At 35.1% G+C, this 23,272-nt stretch overlaps 3 protein-coding genes across 5 annotated transcripts in view; 2 read left to right on the top strand and 1 right to left on the bottom strand.

Moving 5' to 3' along the window:
* Positions 1-23,272, top strand: part of LOC136807402 (golgin subfamily A member 6-like protein 24) — a 79,073-nt gene that overhangs the window by 28,172 nt on the left and 27,629 nt on the right. Inside the window, exons 4-6 of one of the 3 annotated variants that reach the window (XM_067063983.1) lie at positions 3,419-3,486; positions 17,864-17,957; positions 21,770-21,898. The gene's annotated coding sequence lies outside the window, so the exon portion shown is untranslated. Of the gene's footprint in view, positions 1-3,418; positions 3,487-17,863; positions 17,958-21,769; positions 21,899-23,272 lie in introns of those variants that run through there. The other 2 variants (XM_067063985.1, XM_067063984.1) reach the window with 2 other exon arrangements.
* Positions 6,634-10,041, top strand: LOC136807404 (A disintegrin and metalloproteinase with thrombospondin motifs adt-1-like). The gene is made up of 6 exons (XM_067063987.1): positions 6,634-6,790; positions 7,070-7,558; positions 7,911-8,078; positions 8,338-8,406; positions 8,691-8,918; positions 9,243-10,041. Exons 1-6 carry the CDS (start codon positions 6,715-6,717, stop codon positions 9,317-9,319), a joined length of 1,107 nt encoding a protein of 368 aa, XP_066920088.1. The 5' UTR covers positions 6,634-6,714; the 3' UTR covers positions 9,320-10,041.
* LOC136807403 (uncharacterized) lies at positions 11,921-17,342 on the bottom strand. The gene is made up of 4 exons (XM_067063986.1): positions 16,943-17,342; positions 16,676-16,725; positions 16,380-16,473; positions 11,921-13,695 (listed from the first exon to the last, which is right to left on the bottom strand). The coding sequence occupies exons 1-4, from the start codon at positions 17,155-17,157 to the stop codon at positions 12,519-12,521; spliced, it is 1,536 nt and encodes a 511-aa protein (XP_066920087.1). The 5' UTR covers positions 17,158-17,342; the 3' UTR covers positions 11,921-12,518.

The following is a 23,272-nucleotide window of genomic DNA, read 5'->3' on the forward strand; positions in this document are numbered from 1 at the left end:
CTCTATAGGATGCTTATGCCTGAGGAAAAAATCCCCTAAAATCCCACATCGAACATCCCTTTTTTTGGACAATTTCTATTTTCCCCAGGCAAAACCCTAGGGGTGATTTTTTTTGAAAATTTCAAACTTATTTTCAGACAGTATCATGTATACCATTCAAAAGCTCTCGAAAAACTATATAGAAGACTTTTAAACGGTTGTAGCCTATTTCCTTACGATCTTCTGCGTGAATTATGTGTGACTTCATGTGTGACTCATTTTAGGATATTTATGGCAAAGTTTACGAACAATGGAGACTCATAAATGAGACTAGACTTGGACATCTCAAAAAGCTCTACTTCTTCCCAACAATTCCACAAAAAAAGCACCCTTTGCGGGACTGATGTATCTAATTCCGTGTTTCCACAACCCTCGCTGTGCGTGTGCCTTGTAAAGCGAAATAGGGGAACCTGATCCCAAGCTTATTCTTTTTCATGTCTGACACGCCCGCGATATTATTCACATTTCAAGTACAGGCAACTCTCTCTAATTCGATCCTCTACCATTCGAATCTCTCTGTAATTCGAACTTAAATATCGGTCCCTCAGCTAGAAATTAGTACTAGTAATCGTATGGTTTGGAGTGCAATTAACGATTAATCACGAGTAACAAAGGAGAAAATAGTAATTTGCACGAGTCCGAAGGACGAGTGCAAATTACGGTATTTTCTCCTTTGTTACGAGTGATTAATCGTTAATTGCACGACAAAACATACGATTCCGAGGTAATCGTCAGTAAACATTCGAAAACCTCCTTTTTTTCTTTTGTTTAAAAAGAAAACATTGCAGTGTAATTTTTCTTTGTTTTCAATTAAAAGAAGCTATTGTAACGTAAAATTTCTTTGTTCTTTTTTATATTGAAGAAAAAAAATGTCTTTGTTTTTAATGTAAAAAAAAGTCTCTGTCACATGACTTGGGAGAGAAAAGAATAAGGGGACAAAAGTGTCCCCCCGCCGAAGAGTGCAAAAAGTGGTAATAGTGCAATTAACGATTAATTGCACTCCTCTAAACCAATCAGATTCGAGTAATTTTGCACGGCTGACGATTAGTATAAAATATTATTTATAATTTGATTACGGAAAATTCTTGGTCCCTTGAAGATCAAATTAGAGAGAGTCAGTTTTAGTCAGTTTAGTTTTTGTATTTACTGCCATGGGGAACATTTGAATAACAAGAAATAGAAGATTTGAAAAACAAAACGAAAAAATATATGAATGTCCTTTTCGTTTGTTAGAAACGTTGAAAAAAACAATAAAACATTCTATTCCGTCACTACCCGTGGTTCCGCAGCGGTAATTGAGTCTGCTTCCCGCTCAACAAACAACACACTTCTGGTTATTTTAATTAATGACTTTATTGATGCTTGTAATTAGTTAACCTATACTATTAATTAGAGTTCTTGTCATGGTGTTTATTTAGAACGAATATTATCTTGAAAAATAATGAAGAATAAAAAAGGTGTCATTAATACAATACTGACCAAAAGTAATTCACTTTTTGGTATGAATTCACATGTTCCCCCTTTAACCCCCTTATACAATGTTGAATTTAAGTCCAACTTGACTCAGTAACATTGTAGAGAGAGGGAAGGGGAGAGGAGCCATAAAAACAGTAGAAAATTAAAAAACAGTGGAATTCCATTTACTTTTGGCCAGGATTGTAGATCAGGGGTCAAGTTGAACTCCTGCTTTTCTTTTTCTATAGCAACTATAGTATAGTCATAGGCTTATAACCTTGGGGGGCACTCGATTCAAAAACGACCATTCGTGCGGCCCAAAATTAGGCCTTTGAAATCGGACCCTTACAGTGCAGAGAAAGTTTTGCAAAATTTGAGCGAAAAAACAGCCTTACGCTGCATTTTCTTGTAAGACTTTGACCATTTTCAGGCAAAATATGGTCAGATTTTCGACATTTTACACTCCTAGAGTGCAATTTTTCTCATTTTTGCTGATTTCGACCCTTATATATCCTTAAGGGCTGCACGTATGGTAGGTCATTTACACGCTTTTTTTTTTTTATAAGAATACACTTTATAAGAATGTCCATGATGAAAATGGCCAAAAAATGAAGAATATGCTAAGAATATCACCATCATAGAATTTTGCTACTCAAGCTAAGAATGCCACTTTTAGACAATTTTTTAGTCAATTAGGATCCTAACCTAAGAATGCTGTAAGAATATTTTAGGATGATTTTCCCAAAAAAGTTAAGAATATCCATGATGAAATGGATTTACACCATTCTTATTAAAAAAAAAGCGTGTATCTTGAGTGCAACCTCCCCCTCCCGGGGCTTACAAAAAACTCAAAAGTCAAAAAAAATTCAAAAAAATTGTTATTACAATCAAGGTCGAAATATATTGAGTATTTTGGGTATTTCAAAAATTAAATTTTAAATTTCGGGTGAGAACTGAGATTCCAGTATTTTAACTTTATGGATTTCATTAAATTTGGGAGAGTTTTAGCGACTTCCAGGCTATATTATCAACCTTAATGGAATTCTTTTAGTCTTTTAGACCTAAGTTCCTACTTACCTAAGTTTTAAGTTTAATTCCAGAAGTAAGTTAAAGAGCACTTAAAAATCTTTTGTGGTTTTTTAATTTTTGTCCCTGTTATCTCAAATATTAATTACTTTGATTGTAACTCGCTATCTAAAGTAAAAGATGCTTGTACACCAGTTAAAAATGTATTCGTTACTTTATAAGAACATCCCAAAAATTTTTGAAGCCTTTGAATATGTTCTTAATGTTTGTATTTTAAGCCTAACGGCCTAAAAACGTTCTTAACATGTTCTTATTTTGACCATTTGGTGGGTATTTTTGTCCATTTTCCTTAAAGACAAAGCATTAACTTGTTCTTAAAATTTTGAAGCCTTATGTTCCTATACAGTTTTTTCTTATAAAAAACTTGCAGTTGCCCCTTGCGAACCTCACTTTCCCTAAAAATAAGAAAAATCAAGGATTTTCAATATGTAAGGTCGAATTTCCAGCATATAGTTAATATGACAATTCTTTCTAAAAATTTTCTTACAAGAGAACAAAAAACAAAGGGAAATTTAGTTTGTCGCTACCAATTACCGTCATATAGAATATTTTTGTTGGAGAAAAAAACACGACGTGACAAAGAAAATTTCGACAATGTCGGATTTGAATCATTTGCTAAGATTTTCTAACCCCACCAGTAGAAAATTTTGTTGAGGGTCTACAAATATTCTTTGAAGTTAATAAACTTCTAATGTCATTTGTTTCTTTTGGAACACCTTCAGGCCCGGGGAGACTGGGCAAATTTCAACACCCTGACCCAATTTTGAGGAAAATTTCCTGGTGAAGTTTGAATCATTTATCCTAAGCGAGATTACCTTTTCTGTTTTACTTTGTACAGTTCTCGAAACTTCACTGTGACTAACAAGGAAAGAAATATGGTTGCTTTTAGAGACACATCAATTCAAGGTACTCATTTTTTACTTAATGACTTTCTTCGTCAGTTTTGGTGCTAAAGCCTTAAAAGCTGAAGAATAGGTTTCAAGTCTATGTTTTTCCTCTATATATTCTGAATGTAGCCATTGTAGTCTACACAATAGACAGCTCCAGGCTTTTAGGCCTTACTCTTGGTCTATAGGCACTGATATAGGCGGCCACTAGTAACCCTACGTCAGAGTCAAATCCAATGTAAAAATGTTAAAGCTAATAGAGTCATCTTTCCTGGAAACCTGACAATTATTTCAGGCTTTTCCATGAGAACCTTTGAGTCACACTAATAGGGCGCTTTCGGCTCATAATTAACAATTTCATTTCTTATCCTTTACTTTGATGACAACATTAATTCAACTTGCTACTCTTTTAATAATTTGTTTCTATTTTTGTTGATTTCTTTGATCCGGTTAGACATCACCACCGTTAGCTACGGTCGATATGATTTCTAAGTGATTTCGATTTCAAGCTATCTTACTTCACAAGTTATCTGATATTATGACCATAAAGGTATGTCATCCTGATACCTTAGAAATAGTATCGAAGGGTCTTTTTCCATAAAACGTATGACTACTATCTAATTAATAAATTGGTTAGATTATGCTATAGTTGGAGACAAATCACTATCTAAGAAATCAGCCCAAAGCAGAAGAAAATTCACAAACAGGTTTTTTTGCCGAAAAGAGTTTACAGCCGTTTCTTCAAAACTCTGCCGCTGATTTTTCCGTATACCGCCATTACGGCTGCAAAGGCGCATATATATTTTCCTGCCTTTACTATCCCTGTGACGGACGATAGCATCGTCTATAGATTGGGTTGTACTTTCTCCCTGATACTGGTGTCAACGGTATTTGATGAAAATCAACTTAGTGCCAACAAAGAGTGTGTCGCAGTTCTTCAGATCCCACACTCTTACCTTCCGCTGAAAACAATATTGGGTTCATCACTTTGTTGAATATTTTGATATCCTTTTTCGTAATGAGATTATTGACTGATTTCTTCTTCATTCAAAATATGTTTCCAAATTAAATCAAAAATGTTTCCTTTCCATGATATTGATGTTTTTGTGATTCGAAAATATTTCATGGGTCAGCAAAGAAACCCGGTCTTTGCAAATTCGTAACCAGTATGTAGTTCACTATTAATTACGATCTCGATAGCGTTAGAAATTTCGTCGCCATGAAAATTCGGGATATTTCATTCCATTTTTTTAGTGAGTTCCACTTTGACAGTTTTGGAAGAAATAGAAGCCTTTCAAATGTTTCGACGCAAATTCATTTCTTTCGCTACTGCAAGAGCTTCGAAAGTTAAAAGTGACGTCGAAAAATCGAATGGATGCGGAGCCCGAAAACCTGGGCTCCAAACATTCGAAAAAGTCACGAAGTGAATAGACGTTAACTGCGTAGAAAAAACGCGGGTGACGTTTAATAAAGGCTACGACCATGTCATTTATTCTATATGAGTAATATCCTCAAAATAACATTGCCGAGAACCACTTTAACGCTGACTAGAAGTCCTCCATAAAGAAATATTTGGTCCATTTTACCTAACGGTGACACCTACCCGTCGGCTCATTAAAGTTTATAAGTTTGTAAGTCTGCGACCGCAGTCGGAGGTGACCCGAAGGCTCCTTTTTCTATACATATCTACTACTCGAAGGTAGGGGAGGGCGCCACTCTTTACCCTTAGTCCTTCTCTAAGTTGCCGAGCATCAAGCAGAGAAGCATCAAGTACCGTTTCTGTACAAAGTACGAAGTATTTAGTATGCCGAAGATTGAACTCACAACCTTGCGCACCGTAGCTGGATGTTTTACCACGCATGAAAGAAAATCTTTGCCCCTACAAGCCTTTGAACCTGTTTATTCTTGTATAAAACAAAGCTTACGAAAGAATTTAAATGTTGACAAAGAAAGCCGCTTTCTGTCGATCGCTTTGAAAGAAATATTTATTTTATTCCTCCAAGATAAGAAATCTTATCGAATGTATATTTGCCCGTATGACTTAATGAGCGATTACAGTCTCCGACACAAGAGAACTAAAATTTCCCTCCTAGAATTTGTTCTTGTCAAGCAAAGCTATGTATTTAGCATGGTTTAGCAAATTCCAGGAGAGTGGAACTGCTACCCCTCTGAGGGATGTGCGCTTTTCACCATTGGGTTTAAAGCCTGAAGAGCTAGAGATGGGCTCGAGAGGAATTTTCAACCTTTCTCAATCAAGAAAAAGTGAGGCTTAAAGATTTGCGAAGCTTTTGGAATGACGGATTGAATCTGGCGATTTCTGTCTTTTAACGTGATGTTTTTTCGAACTCTGACGATGGACGTCACTTTCTATCCACCTTTTATTTTATGAAAACCGTTCACGAGTTTTAGATGGCAATTAGGTGGCTTCGTTAACCATCCAAGAGTTTCATTTCTAGTCTCTTTGAGGCTTTAAACTCGATGCTGGTTTACGCTAACAAATAGAAACGGTAGAAGCGTCCAGTACAAGACGAGGTAATTGGGACAGGAAAATAATTTATTTCAAAACAGTTAACTATTATGATTTTATTCAATCCTAAGGAAATACTGCTCTGATTACTCTGGTGCCATGGTGCCTGTGATTATTTACAATTACATGGAATTTTTCCAAGGTTATTCTCGATAATTCAGTGATTATATGCCTTAGTTAATCAATTAAATTGACTATTTGAGGTTTTCAATTTTCAACAAGTGAACAGGCACCTTCAATTCCATTCAATCAAAATCATAATCAAAAAGAAAATTGAAAAAGGAAACCAATCATTAAGTTACATAAAATAGCAATAATTAATCAAAAATAACAATAAGTTTAAAACAAACCGGGCCAAAAAAATACAAATCTGGAAAATCCGGGCAATAAGAGAAAGAAATCAAAGGAAAAACAAGAAATTACTCTGACAGTGCGCTCTTGTTAAAACACAATAGATAATTTAATGCGTCTTAGAAATTGACCGACTTTCCTCGACTGGGGGATTAAAGAGAACAAAAGATGGCTTACACAATTCTATGATACCATATTTCCACATGGATTAATTTACTTAGAGAACTGGGATCTAGTCTTAGCCATCAAATTTAGTATAAATAGAGATGATTTTGGATAAAGCAAATCACTTCACTCTTGGAGAACAAACAAGAACAACACATTACAAACAGATAAACAGACAGACGGACAGACAACCAAACAAACAATATGAAGTTAACAATTGGAATCATTCTCTTCGCTTTATATACAGTGAATGCTGTTGATCTAAAAATGTGTGAAAGACGTAAGTTACAATATAATCTAACAAAATCTATAGACGGGAGGCGTTTATTCGAAGGGGCGTTTAAAAGAAGGGGATTTTTTAAGAAGAGGGTGTTTATTCGAAGTAATACAATATGTGATAATGCTGAAGTGTTTTATCCACTAAAAGTTAATTTTCCCTTTTCTATTCACTTTTCTGCTGATAAATTGACTCAATAACTGATTACTCCAATATGAAAGATAGATTTCCAAACGCTTTGATCGTTACTTCATTATATTCTATTTTTCAATTCTCTTATAGAACATGGAGGACTCGGCAACTGGATGGACTGGGGTCCTTGCAAAAACAAAATGGGCTACGAATGCAGACATCGATACTGTGATAGTCCCGTCCCCAAATATGGTGGATACCCTTGCTCAGGAGAAACAACACAATACAGAAAAATCGAAAAAGTCGATGGAGGCTATGGGCCATGGATGAAATGGGGTGCCTGCAAAGAAGTGGGTTACCAATGTCGATTCAGATTCTGTGACAGTCCTAAACCTATGTATGGTGGAGCTCCTTGTGAAGGTGATATGATGGAAAAACGAATGACGCCCGCTGTAAATGGCGGATTTGGTAAATGGATGGCGTGGGGACCATGCAGTAAAACTTGCGGGGAGGGCGGTGTTCAAACTCGACATCGATTCTGTAATTACCCTAAACCAATGTATGGAGGTATGGACTGTGACGCTAAAGCCAGTATGGAAACTAGAGCCTGCCCAGCTATGTACATGGAGGCTTGCCCACGTAAGTATTTTCACCATATAATGGCACAGTCATCTTTTTCTGTTCTATAATTATTTTCACAGATCTTATACAGCTTGCAGTATATCAATGTTTCGTTGAGAAACTTTAATGAAGCTATATCGAAATTTTGATGGAGTGATTTCCAATCAACTTTGACTTATTCAACCAAGAAGGTCTACCAGCCGACTAATTTAAATTTTTCTTCAATTCATCATGACAACTTTGAAGTTTCTTTTTGCCGATCTTCAACCTGTGAAAACGTAAATGCTCAAAACTTATTTATACAACTACTTTAGAACAATAAAATCAGAACACTGTTTTATTAAGTACACTTCTACTTTCTATATTATAGCACCAGGAGTTTTGGGAACCAAAGGAACTTATGGTAAATGTAGCCGTGGATGTGGAGGACAACGTCAAGTTACTTACCCTTGCAACATGCCAGAGGTTTACTCTGCTGATGCCAAATGCTACATGGGATGTGCCAACACTATGCAATATGAGAAATGCAAATGTGAAAGTATGTTTCTCTTTTTCGGTTATATTGTTCTTTACACTTTCTACTGTTGTGTAAAATCTTCAATGGCGATTGGCTTTCAGTTTCCCCTATTTATGAAACTTTTTTAATAATAATGTTTAAGAGTGGAGAAATGCGGTAAAAAAAGCTAAACTAATACACTGCAAAGCTCTCTATAACTGATCATAATGCGAATAGTTTTTAAGCACAATTGTTACCTGCATTGATGAAATCCATACCGAATCATATCTTTTTCCACCAGGTGATGGACGAAATGTTTGCCGATCTTGTAAATCACAAACCGATCGAATGATCCAAAAATACCGACTTAGTAAGTGTGATACCAAAATTGTTTTAACTTTATTCTCTAACTCCCAATCAGCCTCTGTGGTTGCGTATTCTTCTAAGAGAGTGATGTATTTTGACCTGGAATAATCGTATATTTCTTCTAGCTCTTATATTGCATTAAGTTTAAGTTTAAGTTTTGTGAATGGATAAAATGCTTTCAACCAGAACCAGAATGCTCTACAATAATTGATAATCACTAATGCAAGACTCTCTATTTCAATGCAATAGAAATCTCTAAATAATCGAAATTCTTCTTTCACTGTTTAGATGTTACCGATGTTGGGCTTGCCTGCAAATTAGAGAACGATTTAGCTACCAAGATCTGTGGTCGTCTCTCAGGTGGCATCCGTGATATGTACCCTTCCAACGATTTCTACTTTCTTCATTGTTCTGATGATGGACCTTGGTGTAAACCATGTGCCACTCGTGATTTAGTTTACAACCCAAAATGCGGACAATGTGAAAAGACCAGAACTTCGCCATGCACTGGACCAAGTAAGATATTTTGTATTATTCCCGCCATTTTCAAAAACCGGATTGGTCAAATTGTAAACAAAGTTTTTTGTATAAGAGCAAACTATATAAGAACATAAGGCTTCGATGACCAAATTGATAAGAACAATTAAGAACATTTTAAGGCTTCACGGACTCAAAAACACCCGATTTCTTAAACAAAACAATACTCACAGAAAACAGAATGGTGAAAATGAGAATATAGAAGTTTCTCTTCTTCATCATCATCTCCAACGACATAAGTTTACTCAGAATATTTTTAACAACCACAGTATCTTAAATTTATTTCAATTTTTTATTCCTTAGGAAAATGGGTCAAGAAAGATGCTCCATCCTCAAATGACCAAGTTGCTGATATTTTGAACGATGCTGACCTTTGGTAAACAGATTGAAAATAATGACAACCAATAAACAACAAACAAACAAACAAACAAACAAACAAACAAACACAAAAACGAAAAACGTTTCACTCAATAAAGAATTCAAATACCCAATTTTTTATGAAGAAGCATCTTACTTCAACCAGCCAAAAGGGCAGCTCCATCCAACCTGATGATCAAACGGCGGTTGACATATTTTTTTAACCTGCTTTTTTAATTGTGTTAAATACTAACATTTTTTAAACTTTCTTCGTCTTTTTCGAATTTTTTCACATTTTGTAAAGTAATTTTTTACCTTTTTTAACAAACAAAAAAAAATATTTTCAGTTTATTTTTTACAACGATGTCTTGTTGACGAGACAAATTTCAATTTTTATTAAATTTTCATTTTATTACTAAAATATCTTTCTCTCTCGAAAATGCGCTCTCTCTCGGCTGATTCTCATTTCGATTTTTTAAGATATATAAATGTTCTCAATAAAGTATGCTATTATATAATTTGTTCTTAGGCGTAAGCCAGAAAAAGCGCATGCTATCTTAAAGATTCAAGAAAAGCCAGCAAACTTTCTCTTATCACGAGCATAAAAACTACGCTTTTTTTTCTAAACTAAACCCCAAAATAAACCAAACCCCGACAACTTGGTTGAGCTTATTAACAATAATTTATTTTTTTATTAAAATTTTCAGGTATTTAAAATGTATTTGAAATATATCTTGAGTACCAGAAAAAAACCTTGTTCTTTCTCTTTAAACTTCTACTTACTATACAAATAAGTTTTCTTTCATAATTCTGTTTGACCAGGGAAAAAAATATCTGACGGCTGCAAACTCGGGTAATTGTCATGTGTCAGCCTTTCTTAATATCTAACATGAAATTTAAAAGAGTATATCCTAGTAAGTGCGAGCGCAAACGCAAACCAAATCGGGAAATCAAACCGGAAAGATCCGGAAATCAAACCCGACTATCGCGATTAATCAGATTTACGCACAATTACAAATGAAAAACACTGATTTTAAGAAACTCCTTAACCGGAGTTTAATTATAACAATGAAATTCTTAGTATGGGGTTGCGAGATGAGAGGAATGACATTTCCGAAAAATACCGAAGTATTTCATCGCGATTTTCAAAATTCAGATAGAAAAAAATGTTTTAGTTTCACTACCAATTTTTCTTTTGCTTCTGAAATATATAAGAGATTCTCCACTTTACTGATCTAGCTAGGTCTTATTCCTAATTTATGATTCTGCAATACCGAAAAGATTTTGTAAGAATTCTGAAATTCAGAAGTAAAATCGGTCGATTTCTGCAATATTTTAGGCGATTTTAGGGCCCCACTTATTATAAAGGGCTAACTTTTATATGGCTAAGGACTAAAACTTTTTTATAATAATAAATTTAGCCAATTAAGATTTAATTTAGTTTAGATGATTACCTACCCCGGTGGAGGTCCTATAAATTAACCTGTGTTTGTTCGTTCGTCCGTCCGTTCGTTCGTCTGTTACCAACTTTTCTCAGGATTGAATCATAGGAATCTTTTGATTTTTGGTACAAAGGTGCAAAATGGTGGTGGCCAAAATGTGAGGGAGCCCGATTTTCGAAAAAAAACGGCTAAAAAACGGGTTTTTTGGACTTTGTGAAAAATTGGATCATTAATTTTTTTTGATTTTTTGCATGAAAGTAGGGTACCATCATAGGTAAAAGATGGCTCAAGCAGAATTTTGCAAAAAAATTTTGTTGGCTCAAAAAACGCATGTTTATCTATAAGAATTACTATTAATAAGCATACATCAATGTTCTTAGTCAAATTACTCAATTTTTTTATGAGATAGATGTTTTTTTTGCTCATGAGGGCTTACTTTTGAAGAATATGTGTGTTTAAGACAGGAAATTTTAGTGGTTTGGCGTGTTTTTTTAGAAAAACTGGCCAAATTCGATATCTTTTATAAGCACATTATCAATTACTTAGGTATTAGCTTTTCTCGAGATTGGCTTTTTCATTCTTTATGATATTTTGCACAAAGATGCATAACTATAAACCTTCGAATGTGACGGAGTCTGATTTTCAAATAAAAATGTTATTGGCAAATTTGGGCCAAAAAACGGCTAAAAAACGGGTTTTTGGACTTGGTGAAATATTGGATCATTGTTTTTTTCTGATTTTTTTGCATGAAAGTAGGTAAAAGATGGCTAAAGCAGAACTTTGTAAAAAAATAATTTTTCGGCTCAAAAAACGCATCTTTATCTATAAGAATCACTATTAATAAGCATACATCAATGTTCTTAGCCGAATTACTCAATTTTTTGATGAGATAGATGTTTTTTTTTTGCTCACGAAGTCTTGAATATGAAAGAATATTTCAAGAGCATGAAATTTTGGTTTCTAAACGTTTTTTTTATAAGAACAAACAAACGACTAATTTAAATAGATCGTCACTATTTGTGTTCTGAATGATTGTTTAATGGTCACGTCACGTAGATATCAATTATAAATGTGTTAAATGCATAACCAGGTAGGTCCATAAAAGTATCACTTGTTTCTCCTAGGTCTATTCCCAACTCTATTGAAAGAACCACTTTCCCTCCAATAAAACCTCAGTGAAATCTCAGAATCATTTTTTTTAACATTGGAATTTTTATTTACATTTTTTTATCATAATTTTTAACGTATAATTTTCAATGATGTTCATAACTAGAAAACAAAGATACTGACTACTAAATAAATGCTGCTTGATTTAAATAATAAACTAAATTTAATAAAATAATCTTAAACAACACCCCTGCCTCGTTGACGCAGTGAGATTTTTAATGTTTTGTGAAATAATTTACCCAAAGCATGAAAATAAAATTTTTTTAAAAATACTGTACAAATTTCTTGGTCTCGAAAATAAAAGAGACAATTAATAAAAATATTTTCTTTATAAGTCTGACAACGAATAGAAATATTTTCTTATATAGATAGAAGAATAGACATTCTTGAGGTTTAAGTGGAAATAAGACCTCTCAAAAAACCCTTCGCAAAAAGTAGAACATTTGACAGCTTCGACAAACGAGGTAACAAAAGGACGAAAAGCTTCTTGTATTTGATAACAAAAGGTGACTGAAAACTACTTACAGACACTACGGTTCAGACTACGCGAGCGATGATATTAATGTGCGTCGAACTATTTATATCAACACATACTAGAATTTGATCATATTTTTCATTTAATTCGTCCTTGAGATTGGGCCCACATACCGGGCCTCTTGCGTCGCCCACCGTTATTGGCACCTCCACTTCCGACGCTAACTTCACTTGAAGCTCTATCTTCCAGAGCTAAAATATCTTCTACGCTTCTTGCGCGCCTTCTGTCATGCCCAGGGTTCCTAGAGATCTCCTCCAAAACGCGAAGATCAGTCATACTCAATGGTCTCCCTTTACTGTCTGTGTAATTATATTGCTGGCCAAGGCCCCGATTGTTGGCTCTATTTGGTGAGCGTTGGCGTTGTTTGGCCGCTTCGTATTGTCGGTTGGGAGACACTGGCGCACCGACGCGTGCTGTCTGGTTGCTTTGTGTTGAGATTTTACGGCGGCCACCAGCTTGTTGAGGATGCAGGTTAGGTGTGTTATTGGTTCTTGGTTGCATTGTATTAAAGAAGACTTGGTTATTATAAGAGTTTGGACTTGGTGTGTTTGCTAAGGGGCTTCGTTGTTGAGGGTTGTAGCTTGGTAAAACATTTGGGCTGCTCCCTTTTCGGCATTGCGGTAGTTGTGGGTTGTGATGCGGCTGTGGTGGAGCCATGAAGCCGTTATTAGGTAATATCATTTGTTGCTGTTGAGCTTTACGCTGTGCAAGATACAGCTCATAGGCCTCGTTCTCCGACAACGGTCGTTGCGGGTTCTGTTGGTTGCTAGGCGACGGGATCAAGTTACGCTCGCTTTCCGGTAACGACATTGCTTCTGACGTCACTGATCCCGCATCGTTGTTGAATGTCGGCGATCGCCCACGACGTTCTTGATGTCTGTCACCATCACTGGATTTATTATCGTCAGAATCTGATTTGATGGAAGAATCTTCATGACTTTCACTGACATCTTTGGCAATTTCTGCACCATCTTCGCTATCCAGAGCTGTTTGATTCTCCTTAACAAACGCTTCGTCCAATTTGGTTTGTTTTGGTGATTTATTCATTGGTGATGTCATTTCAGGTTTTAAATGTTGATTGTTTTCGTCATCCATCGGCGTAAAGGAGTTACGTTTAACGTAGCCGTTGACGGGCGTCAAATCATATTTCTCGTCAATCGAGCTTGCGTATGAAGGCTTACGTTGTGTATACATATCAGTGGGCTTTTCAGCTGGTCTCGATTCCAATAATTGTTTCTTCATCTTCTCGTAATATCTGTAAAGGTTGAATTGGAAACATTGTTAGTCACGGTAAAATCAAGTTGTGGCAGCATAATTTTTCTATGAGGGATGACCACATACATTCTATGATCAGTTCACGTGACCTTACCATCAAGAACCTTAAGAATGACATTTTTGGCTATTTCATCTACTTTAATCGTAGAAATTTTAGCGAGAGTCAGGGCACAGGATGTACGGTTTAATAAAATACTATAAATTGGTAAATTGGTAAAATTGGTAAACGGTAAATAAACTACTATAAATTGCTTTATAATAAAATGCTCACTCAGCAACATTCTCGATGTGACTTCTAACTCGATCTTTTGATACGACTGTATGTTTAGACGATACTGTTTCATTATTGTGTTTGGTTCGCTCAGCTGTCGAGTTAGTCAGGAAAATCTTGATTTTTTTTGTATTTATTTTAGCGAGTCACGATTTCAAAAAATTTCGCGTGGATAAATTTTAGCGAATACTCGTGTTACATTATTGACTGAGTTCGTTTTCTAGCACTTCTCTGCACTGAAACCCTTCATATTGATAAAAATGTATCAAGGCAATATAACCAGAAATTTAGCGCGGATAAATTTTAGCGATTTGTCGATTCGGCGTGTTTTAGCGAGATTTATTTTAGCGAAAATAGGGAAAACTCGCTAAAACGCTAAAATTAGTCTCGCTAAAATTTCTACGAACCTAAAAGAAAATTTGAAGGATTTGGCAGGTCGTTTCTTATGATGCTTCAATAATTTTAGTCGAAGTCGATTAAAACATTTTGAGTTCGGCTCGTGAATGCAGGGGAAATGCTATTTAATCATTGCTTGGAATATGCAATGTTGAAAGCTAATTTGTAATTCTCAAATTCCAAGACCCCGCGAAAATCTTTAATTGTTGATTACTTCTCATTTTTGACTTTTTAATAGAAATCGAAACTTTCTTTCAGCAGTCCTTAGTTTGTGGTTTAAAGAGTACGCTTTTTTTATAAGAATATACTTTATAAGGTCATTTAAGATGAAATTGGCCAGAAAATTGAGAATATGGTAAGAATACCACTATCATGAAATTTGCGTTGCATAAAAAAGCGTGCAATTAAAGTTAGTTACCAAATTAGTTTTTGAAAGCTATAGTAAATACCTAGTTTTCATCACTAACAACTAATTAATTGGTATTTGATGTGATCAGCAACTGTTTTCGTCACTTCCTGCATTCCTCTACTATTTTGGAATCATGACTCATTTTTGATTCATTAGAACTAGATGTGATGATCTGGTTTGAATCTAGTATTTGTAGATTTAGATATGAGTGCACTTGGGATCTTTAAAGTAAGATTCCTTTAAGACCTGCGAGGCCTCAGCGTCCTTGGATAATTTATTTGAGCGTATATTGTGCTTATTATTCTCTCCTAATTTCAATTTATAATTAGAAACACGTCAAAGATTTACACGGCTTCTCAGTAATTTATCTACATCCTTATTTTTCCCTGTCGTTTGTTAAATTCATATTCTAATTAACTGTAGCAGCTAATGACGTCAAAATCTTTAGACTGGCTGCCAAAAAGGATTTTATTTTCAGTCTTTCCCGCGGCGTGACAGAATTTCCTTTTTTTTCATCCAGACTCTAAAAGTTGTTTCTCGGGGTGAAAGATTTCAAGCAAACCAGTCTATCAGAGTAGCTTCCAGGGAGTCCCTCGGTTTGAAGAATAACGAGTATTGCCTCTTGAAACTTGGATCGTTGAAAAGACTGAAACGAAACCTTAGGCCGTACACTTTCTATTTTTCTACATACTTTTGGGGTTCAGTCAGACATTACTTTATTTCGATGTTAGCAGAAGTCAGCATTTATCTCATTTATGGAAAGTCACGTCTGTAGCGAATATATTGGTAGCTTAAAAAAACCCTATCGGAAAACATTAATTTCCTTTAGTTAGATATTGGAATCTTGTAATTGGAAATATTTAACAAGCGATCAGAATATTTTATATGATTTACGGAAATATAAGAGTGGTGCGTTTCCAAAATTTTATTACTGTAAAACAACGTTTTTTTTGTTTTGTGAAAAATTAGCAATCTTTCGAGATTTTGATTTCTTTTTAATTGCTGACCGGAATAAATGAAGTGAAAGTTAATTAACAGAAAAACTAGTTAATATTAAAGGGGACTTTCCTTCCCGAAAAAAATTAATTAGTTAGCCGTTACCCTACAGTGCTTGTCCAAGCAATATCCAAGATTATCGCGCAAATATTATATAAGTATCATGATGTTACAGAGATTATAGGTGAAGGATATCCTTGTGAGTGAAACATTATGCAAGAGTTTTTTGCCGCGTTTATTTTGATTTATTTAGTATCCAGGAAGGGTGAAAAATCGTTTAGTTGAACCCGTCCACGAAAAATACAAATACTTTTAAAGGCTAGGACCAGGAAGGTTCTGGAAGCTCAAGTTTTTTACTAATATGATTGAAATAAGAGCCCCCGCAGCGGTTTTGTTACATGAATGCTCCAACGCCGAAGAAAAATTTCCAGGCTCGATTATTTCGAAAAGTAGGGTAGAACTCAAAAATAAATAAGTGCCGCGTAGGGATCTGCTTTTCAAACCTCAGCAATACACCCAAGTCAGTCGATAAGGGTAATACCCCCTCCTCGGGACTTAATTTTTTTGAAAGACTTTTAAGATCTGTTCTCACCTTCTTCTTCGACACAACTCCAACGATATAACGATGACGATGATTAACATCACACCAGCGAAAATGGCTACTGCAAGCACTAATGTCTCCATCACTGAAATACGAAATGAATCGAAAAGTTAAATGTTAAAGCAAAGATTCTAAACACCAAATGGGAGATAATTCGACTGTTTTCAAAAAACTGGTTGAGGCGGCCCAATTCTCGTCATTGATGTTCATCTACGTCTTTCTTTAAGTCCTTTTAAAATCATTGTACCAAGTTTCATCAAGAAATTTTTGAAAGAAAAATTACTCACGTTTATCAACTTTATTTTCACACTGTGGCCCATAATATTCATCATCACATCTGAAAAAAAGTCACAAATCTTGTGAAATTGTGGAAATTCTCTCGACTCTTCCCATTTTACTCCAAGCTATAATTACTAACTTCACCGAAGAGGATCAAGTCCCTCATACTATGCAAGTCATGATCAATTCTTTTAAAACAAGATTTTTCTACGGGAAGTTCTCTAAACTAGCCCGACATTTTTCCAGTAAGGCAACTTATCATAAAAGAATCCTACCTGCATATTTTTTTCGTCGTTTGATCCACACTTTGATAACATTGTCCATGTCCACTGCAGAAAGTATCATTCGCTGTACACAGTTTAAACGTCACTTGGGCATCACTCTCCCCAGACCTTTTGACGCGGTGATTCTGCTTCAAAGAACGCCCATCAACCAGTAAGGCTATACTCAATACCAAGAATACTGTTACATAAGCAATAAAATTCTTCATTGTTCAATTTCAATAACTTTGAATCTATATAATGATACGGTTGACGATACAAAAACCAAATCAAAACTAAAATTCTTGGTCCAATCTCAATTGGTTAATGGTTTCCAGTCCTTTATTGGCATTCAGGGTTAACTGAATATCAATTTTGTTTATTTGTTTGTTTTTATTTGAATTATATTTTTCTAAATGGAATACATATATTAATTAAACATCAGCCCAATATCACGGTAAAGATTTTGGAGATTTAAGCAAAACAAAGATAACTTTCTTTGTCTATTTCATCTTCTATTCGTCTATCTAGCCTCTATCTTCTCGAGGTTTTAGCTGCGGTTTCAGGCTTGATCCACCAGCTCAAAATAATACTTTTCTTGAATTGTTCTCTCTTAGCCCAAAGATACATATAAACTATTGATACAAATTAGGAAGCTCTCACTTTGTTAAAGACTTATATCAAAGTAATTAATTTTGCCTAAATACTCATTAATCAAAGGCTGTTAAAATACCACATCTCAAAACGAATCAATATTTTACAGTTTGTAATTTTGGTTCATTCCGCCTCTCACTTCATCGACATAATTTTTGTCAAACATTATGAAATTTTATTTTCCGATGATCGAAACAAAATGGAAATTTGTTTGAAACCCAGGGTTGTAAATCACTTTTTTTTAATTTACTTCTTCAGCATTTTCTTCATGTTTCTTCCTAGAAAAAAGATTTGTCGTAATTGAAAAAGATAAAAGACGAAACATTGGTATCTTGGCAAAGCTTCTAAGTCGTTACAAGGATTCCTACGTGACAAAGTAAGAAAATATTTCATAATTGTGTTCATCAAGCCCAAGGGGGAGGGTACTTAGGCAACGGGTATGTGCCGCCTTTAAGGGTGCCTTTTTCGGGACCGTAAGGGTTGGAAAAACCAGAAAAGTCTCACCGAGGGTCGGAAAAATAGGAAAATTTCTACTTTTTGCTCCTTGAAAGATGAATATTTGGTCAACTAAGTCCCGATAAGGGTTGTAAAAATAGCAAAATGTTCCTATTTTTTCTCCTTTTTAGTCCCGCTAAGGGTCCGGGTGTCGAAAGTCGGGCGGCACATACGCGTCAACTTATAACCCTAGTACCCCCCCCCCCCCCCCGGAGTCATCAACTAACCAAGACCCCTGCTTTTTTAATAGTTCCACAGAAGCATTAGACAAGAGTGTTAGACATAAACAAAGAGCTAGATTGATGGAAACTACCCCTAGGGTAGGTTCAAATTTTAAGCTAAATTCTAAATAATCTAAGGAATTTTATTAACCTTTTAGGGACTTAATTGCTCTTTTGAACTTTGTGCAACTCTTTGAGGAGATTTTCATTTCTGGAAAGGGATCCTTATCACTGTCACATTTAGCCTGTTTGCCCCCTCGGGAAGGATGCCAGCAGCGTTTTTTCTACGCAAATCAACGTCTTATTCTAGACGATGTTATCGTCGGTTACAGTGATAGTAAAGGCGGGAAAATATGGCGGTATGGCGTTATGGTGGTATATGGAGAAAAAATCTAAATCTACGTCTATTCCACTTCACGACTTTTTCGAATGTTTGGAGCCCAAGTTTTCGGGACTCAAAACGTTCGAATTTTTTGACGTAGCTTTAAACTTTCTGAGCTCTTGCAGTAAATTTGCGTCATAACACTTGAAAGGCTCTTTTTTTGCGAAAATCATCAAAGTGGAACTCGCCAAAAAATGGAATGAAAAATCCCAGTTTTTGGTGAGGTACTGGCTAACTAATTGTAAGCAATCAAAATATGTAAATCAATGCCCAACCAAAACCGAGATAAAAATAACATAAGGTGCAAGCCACCAAATATTCATGATATGTCTTCAGACATTACATCACGGACCCAACAGCTGATTGGTTGTAAGTGACGTAAAATAAGCCAATATGTCACTTGCAACCAATCAGCTGTTAGATCCGTGGATAACATTGCAATGGTGCATCATGGATAGGCAGTCTTTCTTCAAGCCACCACAAAGTCGTCATACCAATACCATTCAAACCATGGATATGAAAAACCTGACACAGTTATAATAAATACTTCTCCTCAACTTCTCAATAAATCAATTACCGTTCAATCCTACCACACAAAAAAAGTTTCTTTGACAACTAATTGATTACCTATGAAGAAGAATTGTAGCCAAAATATCAATCGAAAGTTGTTTAGAAAAGGGGAGAATGGAACCACAATCTCCCACCAGTTTTCATCGTATATTAAGTGATGTATCATCTAACCACATTGTAACCAAACAAATAAACAAAAATGTTCTCAATATTCCTCTAAACTAACTAAGGTAAAGTGATGTTGTCCAGTTCATGAATTATTATAAGAATCGTATTTGAATAAGTTTATGTAAGGTACCCTTCTGTGATTTAAGAATCTAGAAAAATATATGACACGATCTGAAATTTCAGGCTAGGAAACTAGCCATATTACAAAGTATGTTATTTGGAGACTTTAAGAAATGATCGAAAACAATCTAATGCAAAGAACAAGTTTTTTCTTATGTTCATAAAATTGTTCTTAATTAAGAACAAGTGCTAAGAAGAAATCACGACTAATCAAGCATTCGTATTCTTTGTTCCTCTTTAGATATTCATCCGATCACTAGAAGAAAAAATCATCAGTCAGTTATATAGGAAACAGTTTAAAAACATTTGATCAGAAATGATTATCTTTTCTTTGTCCCTTCTGATACATGTACATACATTTTTTAGATGAATGTCTTCAATGACGTTGAGTTCTCTAGGCTATAGATCTAACATTTCCTGGTTAAGGATAAGTTTTTCCCTATAGTCACCCCCCCCCCCACTGTAATTAAAAACACAAAAATATCCTCCATCAATTCTCAAATTCGTTATGCAACAAATGTAAGGCGTCATGCCTTACATTGTCATGTCATGCTTTGCCACCCCAGAAAATTCTCCCACCACGCCACTGGATGGAATATTCACTGCTAAAATAACCTTAGTAGATTTCCGTCTTTGTTTAACCACGATACATAAACTGAAATCTAGCCACTTTTAAGTCAACTTATACACCATTTTGACCGTAGCCGCCAACTGCCGCGTGGGCATCTTTTTGTCCGTTTTACCACCCTAAAACCGTCCCAGTCTTTTATTTGCACCTAAAGTCAATAGAGAAAAGTGTAAAAAAGGATTGGATCGAGTTTAGGATGGTAAGTCAAATAATAAAGTATGGCACGCGTCTGACCGCGCGACTACGGTTGAAAATGTGTATTGACATATTACTTTTTATCAAAGAGTATGGCAGGTTCCTTAAACCCCACGCTACATCATGACTAATATTTCACAATAAAGATTTTTTTAAATGACTCATACAGATGGAATTTTCTTTTGCTGCTACGAAATTACGTCATTAATATCTTCAGGAGATTATAGAAGAAGAAGATTAGTGGAAAATAAATACACTTTCGAATTGATAATAATTTCATAACGTGATGAAATAATTAGCGTCTTTTAATCATTTAAACGACTTGCTAAATACTTCATTAAATTCACAAGAATAGTGTCGTAATTTTATTTACTATTGTAAAGAAGACAGTTTTAGATTTTTTATTAAATTGAATTGAAGATGAAAATGAAATTAACTTAGTTGGTTGTTGACTGAATTTTCCGAGTGGTTTACTGAGTTTCAAGTGAGTTGATATTTTTTAGTTAAATCGCAAACCTTAATTACTTTAGGGACTGTACAAGACTAAAAGTAGGAATGAAAATCAAAATATCCACCTCGCAACGCTGAAATTAAAATTTCATTTTGGAGATTGCATTTCCAGGAAGCTGGATGTCAAAACAAAGTGGAATCAGGAAAATGATACGAGGCTTTAATGACCAATCATTTAAGGCATAAAAGGAAATCATCCAATATAATTCGTATTCATTTTCACTTTTTTTTTTTAAACGTACCAAGCTCTAAAAATTCAAAATCACTAGAAAAACACCCCTGTCTCATAGTCCCATTGGAACGTTTTTCTTCAGTTGGGATAAAAATTCTATTGTTCAAAGGGTTGTAAACTCCAGTGGGGATGGTTTTGGAGAACAATTTTTAAACATTAAATTTCGAATGGGGGTGAAAATAGAGATGAAATCAAAGTCATTTTATCCAGTGGGACTTTAATTCCAGGGGAAGAAATTTTTGCCAAATTTTCCAGTTGGTCTGTGACGCAGGGGTGTATAAAAACATGGGACGAATAGTGCTTTTAATGATATTTTATACCTTTGGTGCTACGGTTGACACGAAAATCTGTCCGGTGCTCAAACTTGCAAAATTGTGTCACTTTTGAGCTTATCCATCCAAAGCCAAACTATTTTATTTTAAGGCAGTTGACTGCTGGTGGTTCTTGATTTTGTAGTGGACTAAAACATGAGTAATAGAGAATACAATAATGACTGCTTTTGTCTTTTCTTTTATGTATTCGTAATTGCCAGTTGTACTGTGTAATTATCAACAGTTTCCAATCAGCCATTGACAGCAATTAGGTAACCTCAAAATGACCACTCGACAAAACTTTAGTCAGCAGATTTGTTGTTTTAGATTTGGAACTTTGTTTCGTTTTTATACAGGGTTTTATATGTTTTGTTTGCTGGTTTCCAGGGCAACAAGGTCATCCCTACTGACAGCAGACAATCCATGTGATTGGTCATTGTCAATTAGTTGTGGTCAATGCTGGAGAGGTTCCACGTTATGATATTGTAAGTTGATTTTTTTTTTGCATGAATTGATAATATCTTTTTTGAGATCGTCTTCGAAATTTATATTGCTCACCTGACCTACCGTTGAGGTTAAAATATGAACCCTACGTAGGATTCGTAATTTTTACCTCCAATCTTCCTTTTTAATAACTGGGGACTGAAATTTTCCGGAATTACTTGGGTAATCCTCCACCTTTTGGGTTTTCAAAATACCCATGCTTGGAACCTGGGTACTGCGTAAATCTTCAACAAATTACAGCAAGGATCAGAAAAATCTCTGAATCTAAGACCAATTGGAAAATTGCTACAGTTAATGCAAGGTCGGACTATCTACTAAATCTAGGTTAACAATGGAAATATATGGTCTAAGATAGGTAAGATTCTTTTTTTTTGCGAGTGAAAGATTAGGGACTTTCAGGATTAATTTGTTAAGGTTGGTTTGGCTGTTTTCTTCGAGACAGCTCCAAATGCGTTAGATCTTTTGGGATGGTTTGTTCAGTCTTTGAAATGGAACGTTTACAGAACAGAAAGAAATTGGTTGCAAATCAATCCTCAAGGAGCAATATTTCGGAATTGCAGTCCACTTTATTCTTTTTGACACTTTACAGCCGGTATCCACTTTCGCGCGAAATGGCAACAGTCTTTTTCTCAACCTTTTTTGCCTAAAGAAAAGATTACGTCATAAAAAAGGTTCAGGCGAACAAAAAAAAAAGTTACCTTAAAGGCCGCGGTCTCCACTTTCGCGCGAAACGAGCAAAAACCTTTTAACGTTTTTGTAAGGTCATTGGTCGGTTGAAAAATTAAGCTATTCCATTGGTTGAAATTGACGTGGCGGGTGAAAAAGGTAGAACTTCCTCCAACTTTTTTTATGTTCGCGCGAAACTTTTTTATGACGTAATCGTTCTTCAGGCAAAAAAAGTTTAAGAAAAAACTGTCATCGTCCATTTCGCGCGAAAGTGAGATCAGCTTTAGTTTCCATAAAATAAGCTTCAATATCGTCAACCAACGTCTTCTCTTTCTCTAAAACACGAATTACCATCTTCTTACAACCTTACACTCTTCGTGTTACTCATACATGTAATATCCAGAAATTTAACAAACTCTCCCTGTCAAAATATAAGATGCACGTGACAACTTGACCACGACAAGAGATTTAAGTGTCGGCATACAGTCCGGTACGTACGTTAAATACCATCTATACCGTTTATACCAATTATACTTAAATAATTAAGACTCTCTGTTATAATTACCGAAAGCTTTTACCTCACTCTCATCCAAAGAAACTTGATATTTTCTAACGAGTTAAATAGTTTGTGGTGAGTGAATCATTATGGTATTAATTGGCATGTTTACAATCCTTTAATGACGTAATTA

This window comes from Clytia hemisphaerica, unplaced genomic scaffold, assembly GCF_902728285.1.
Source record: "Clytia hemisphaerica strain Z4C2 unplaced genomic scaffold, Clytia hemisphaerica genome assembly, whole genome shotgun sequence".
Taxonomy (NCBI): Eukaryota; Metazoa; Cnidaria; class Hydrozoa; order Leptothecata; family Clytiidae; genus Clytia; species Clytia hemisphaerica.

Coding starts and splice junctions, on each gene's coding strand:
- LOC136807404 (XM_067063987.1), top strand. CDS start 6,715: ATGAAGTTAACAATTGGAATCATTCTCTTCGCTTTATATACAGTGAAT. Junction 7,559..7,910: donor GTACATGGAGGCTTGCCCAC/GTAAGTATTTTC, acceptor TCTATATTATAG/CACCAGGAGTTTTGGGAACC. Junction 8,919..9,242: donor TTCGCCATGCACTGGACCAA/GTAAGATATTTT, acceptor TTTATTCCTTAG/GAAAATGGGTCAAGAAAGAT.
- LOC136807403 (XM_067063986.1), bottom strand. CDS start 17,157: ATGAAGAATTTTATTGCTTATGTAACAGTATTCTTGGTATTGAGTATA. Junction 16,726..16,942: donor ACGACGAAAAAAATATGCAG/GTAGGATTCTTT, acceptor ACTTTTTTTCAG/ATGTGATGATGAATATTATG. Junction 16,474..16,675: donor TGAAAATAAAGTTGATAAAC/GTGAGTAATTTT, acceptor TTCGTATTTCAG/TGATGGAGACATTAGTGCTT.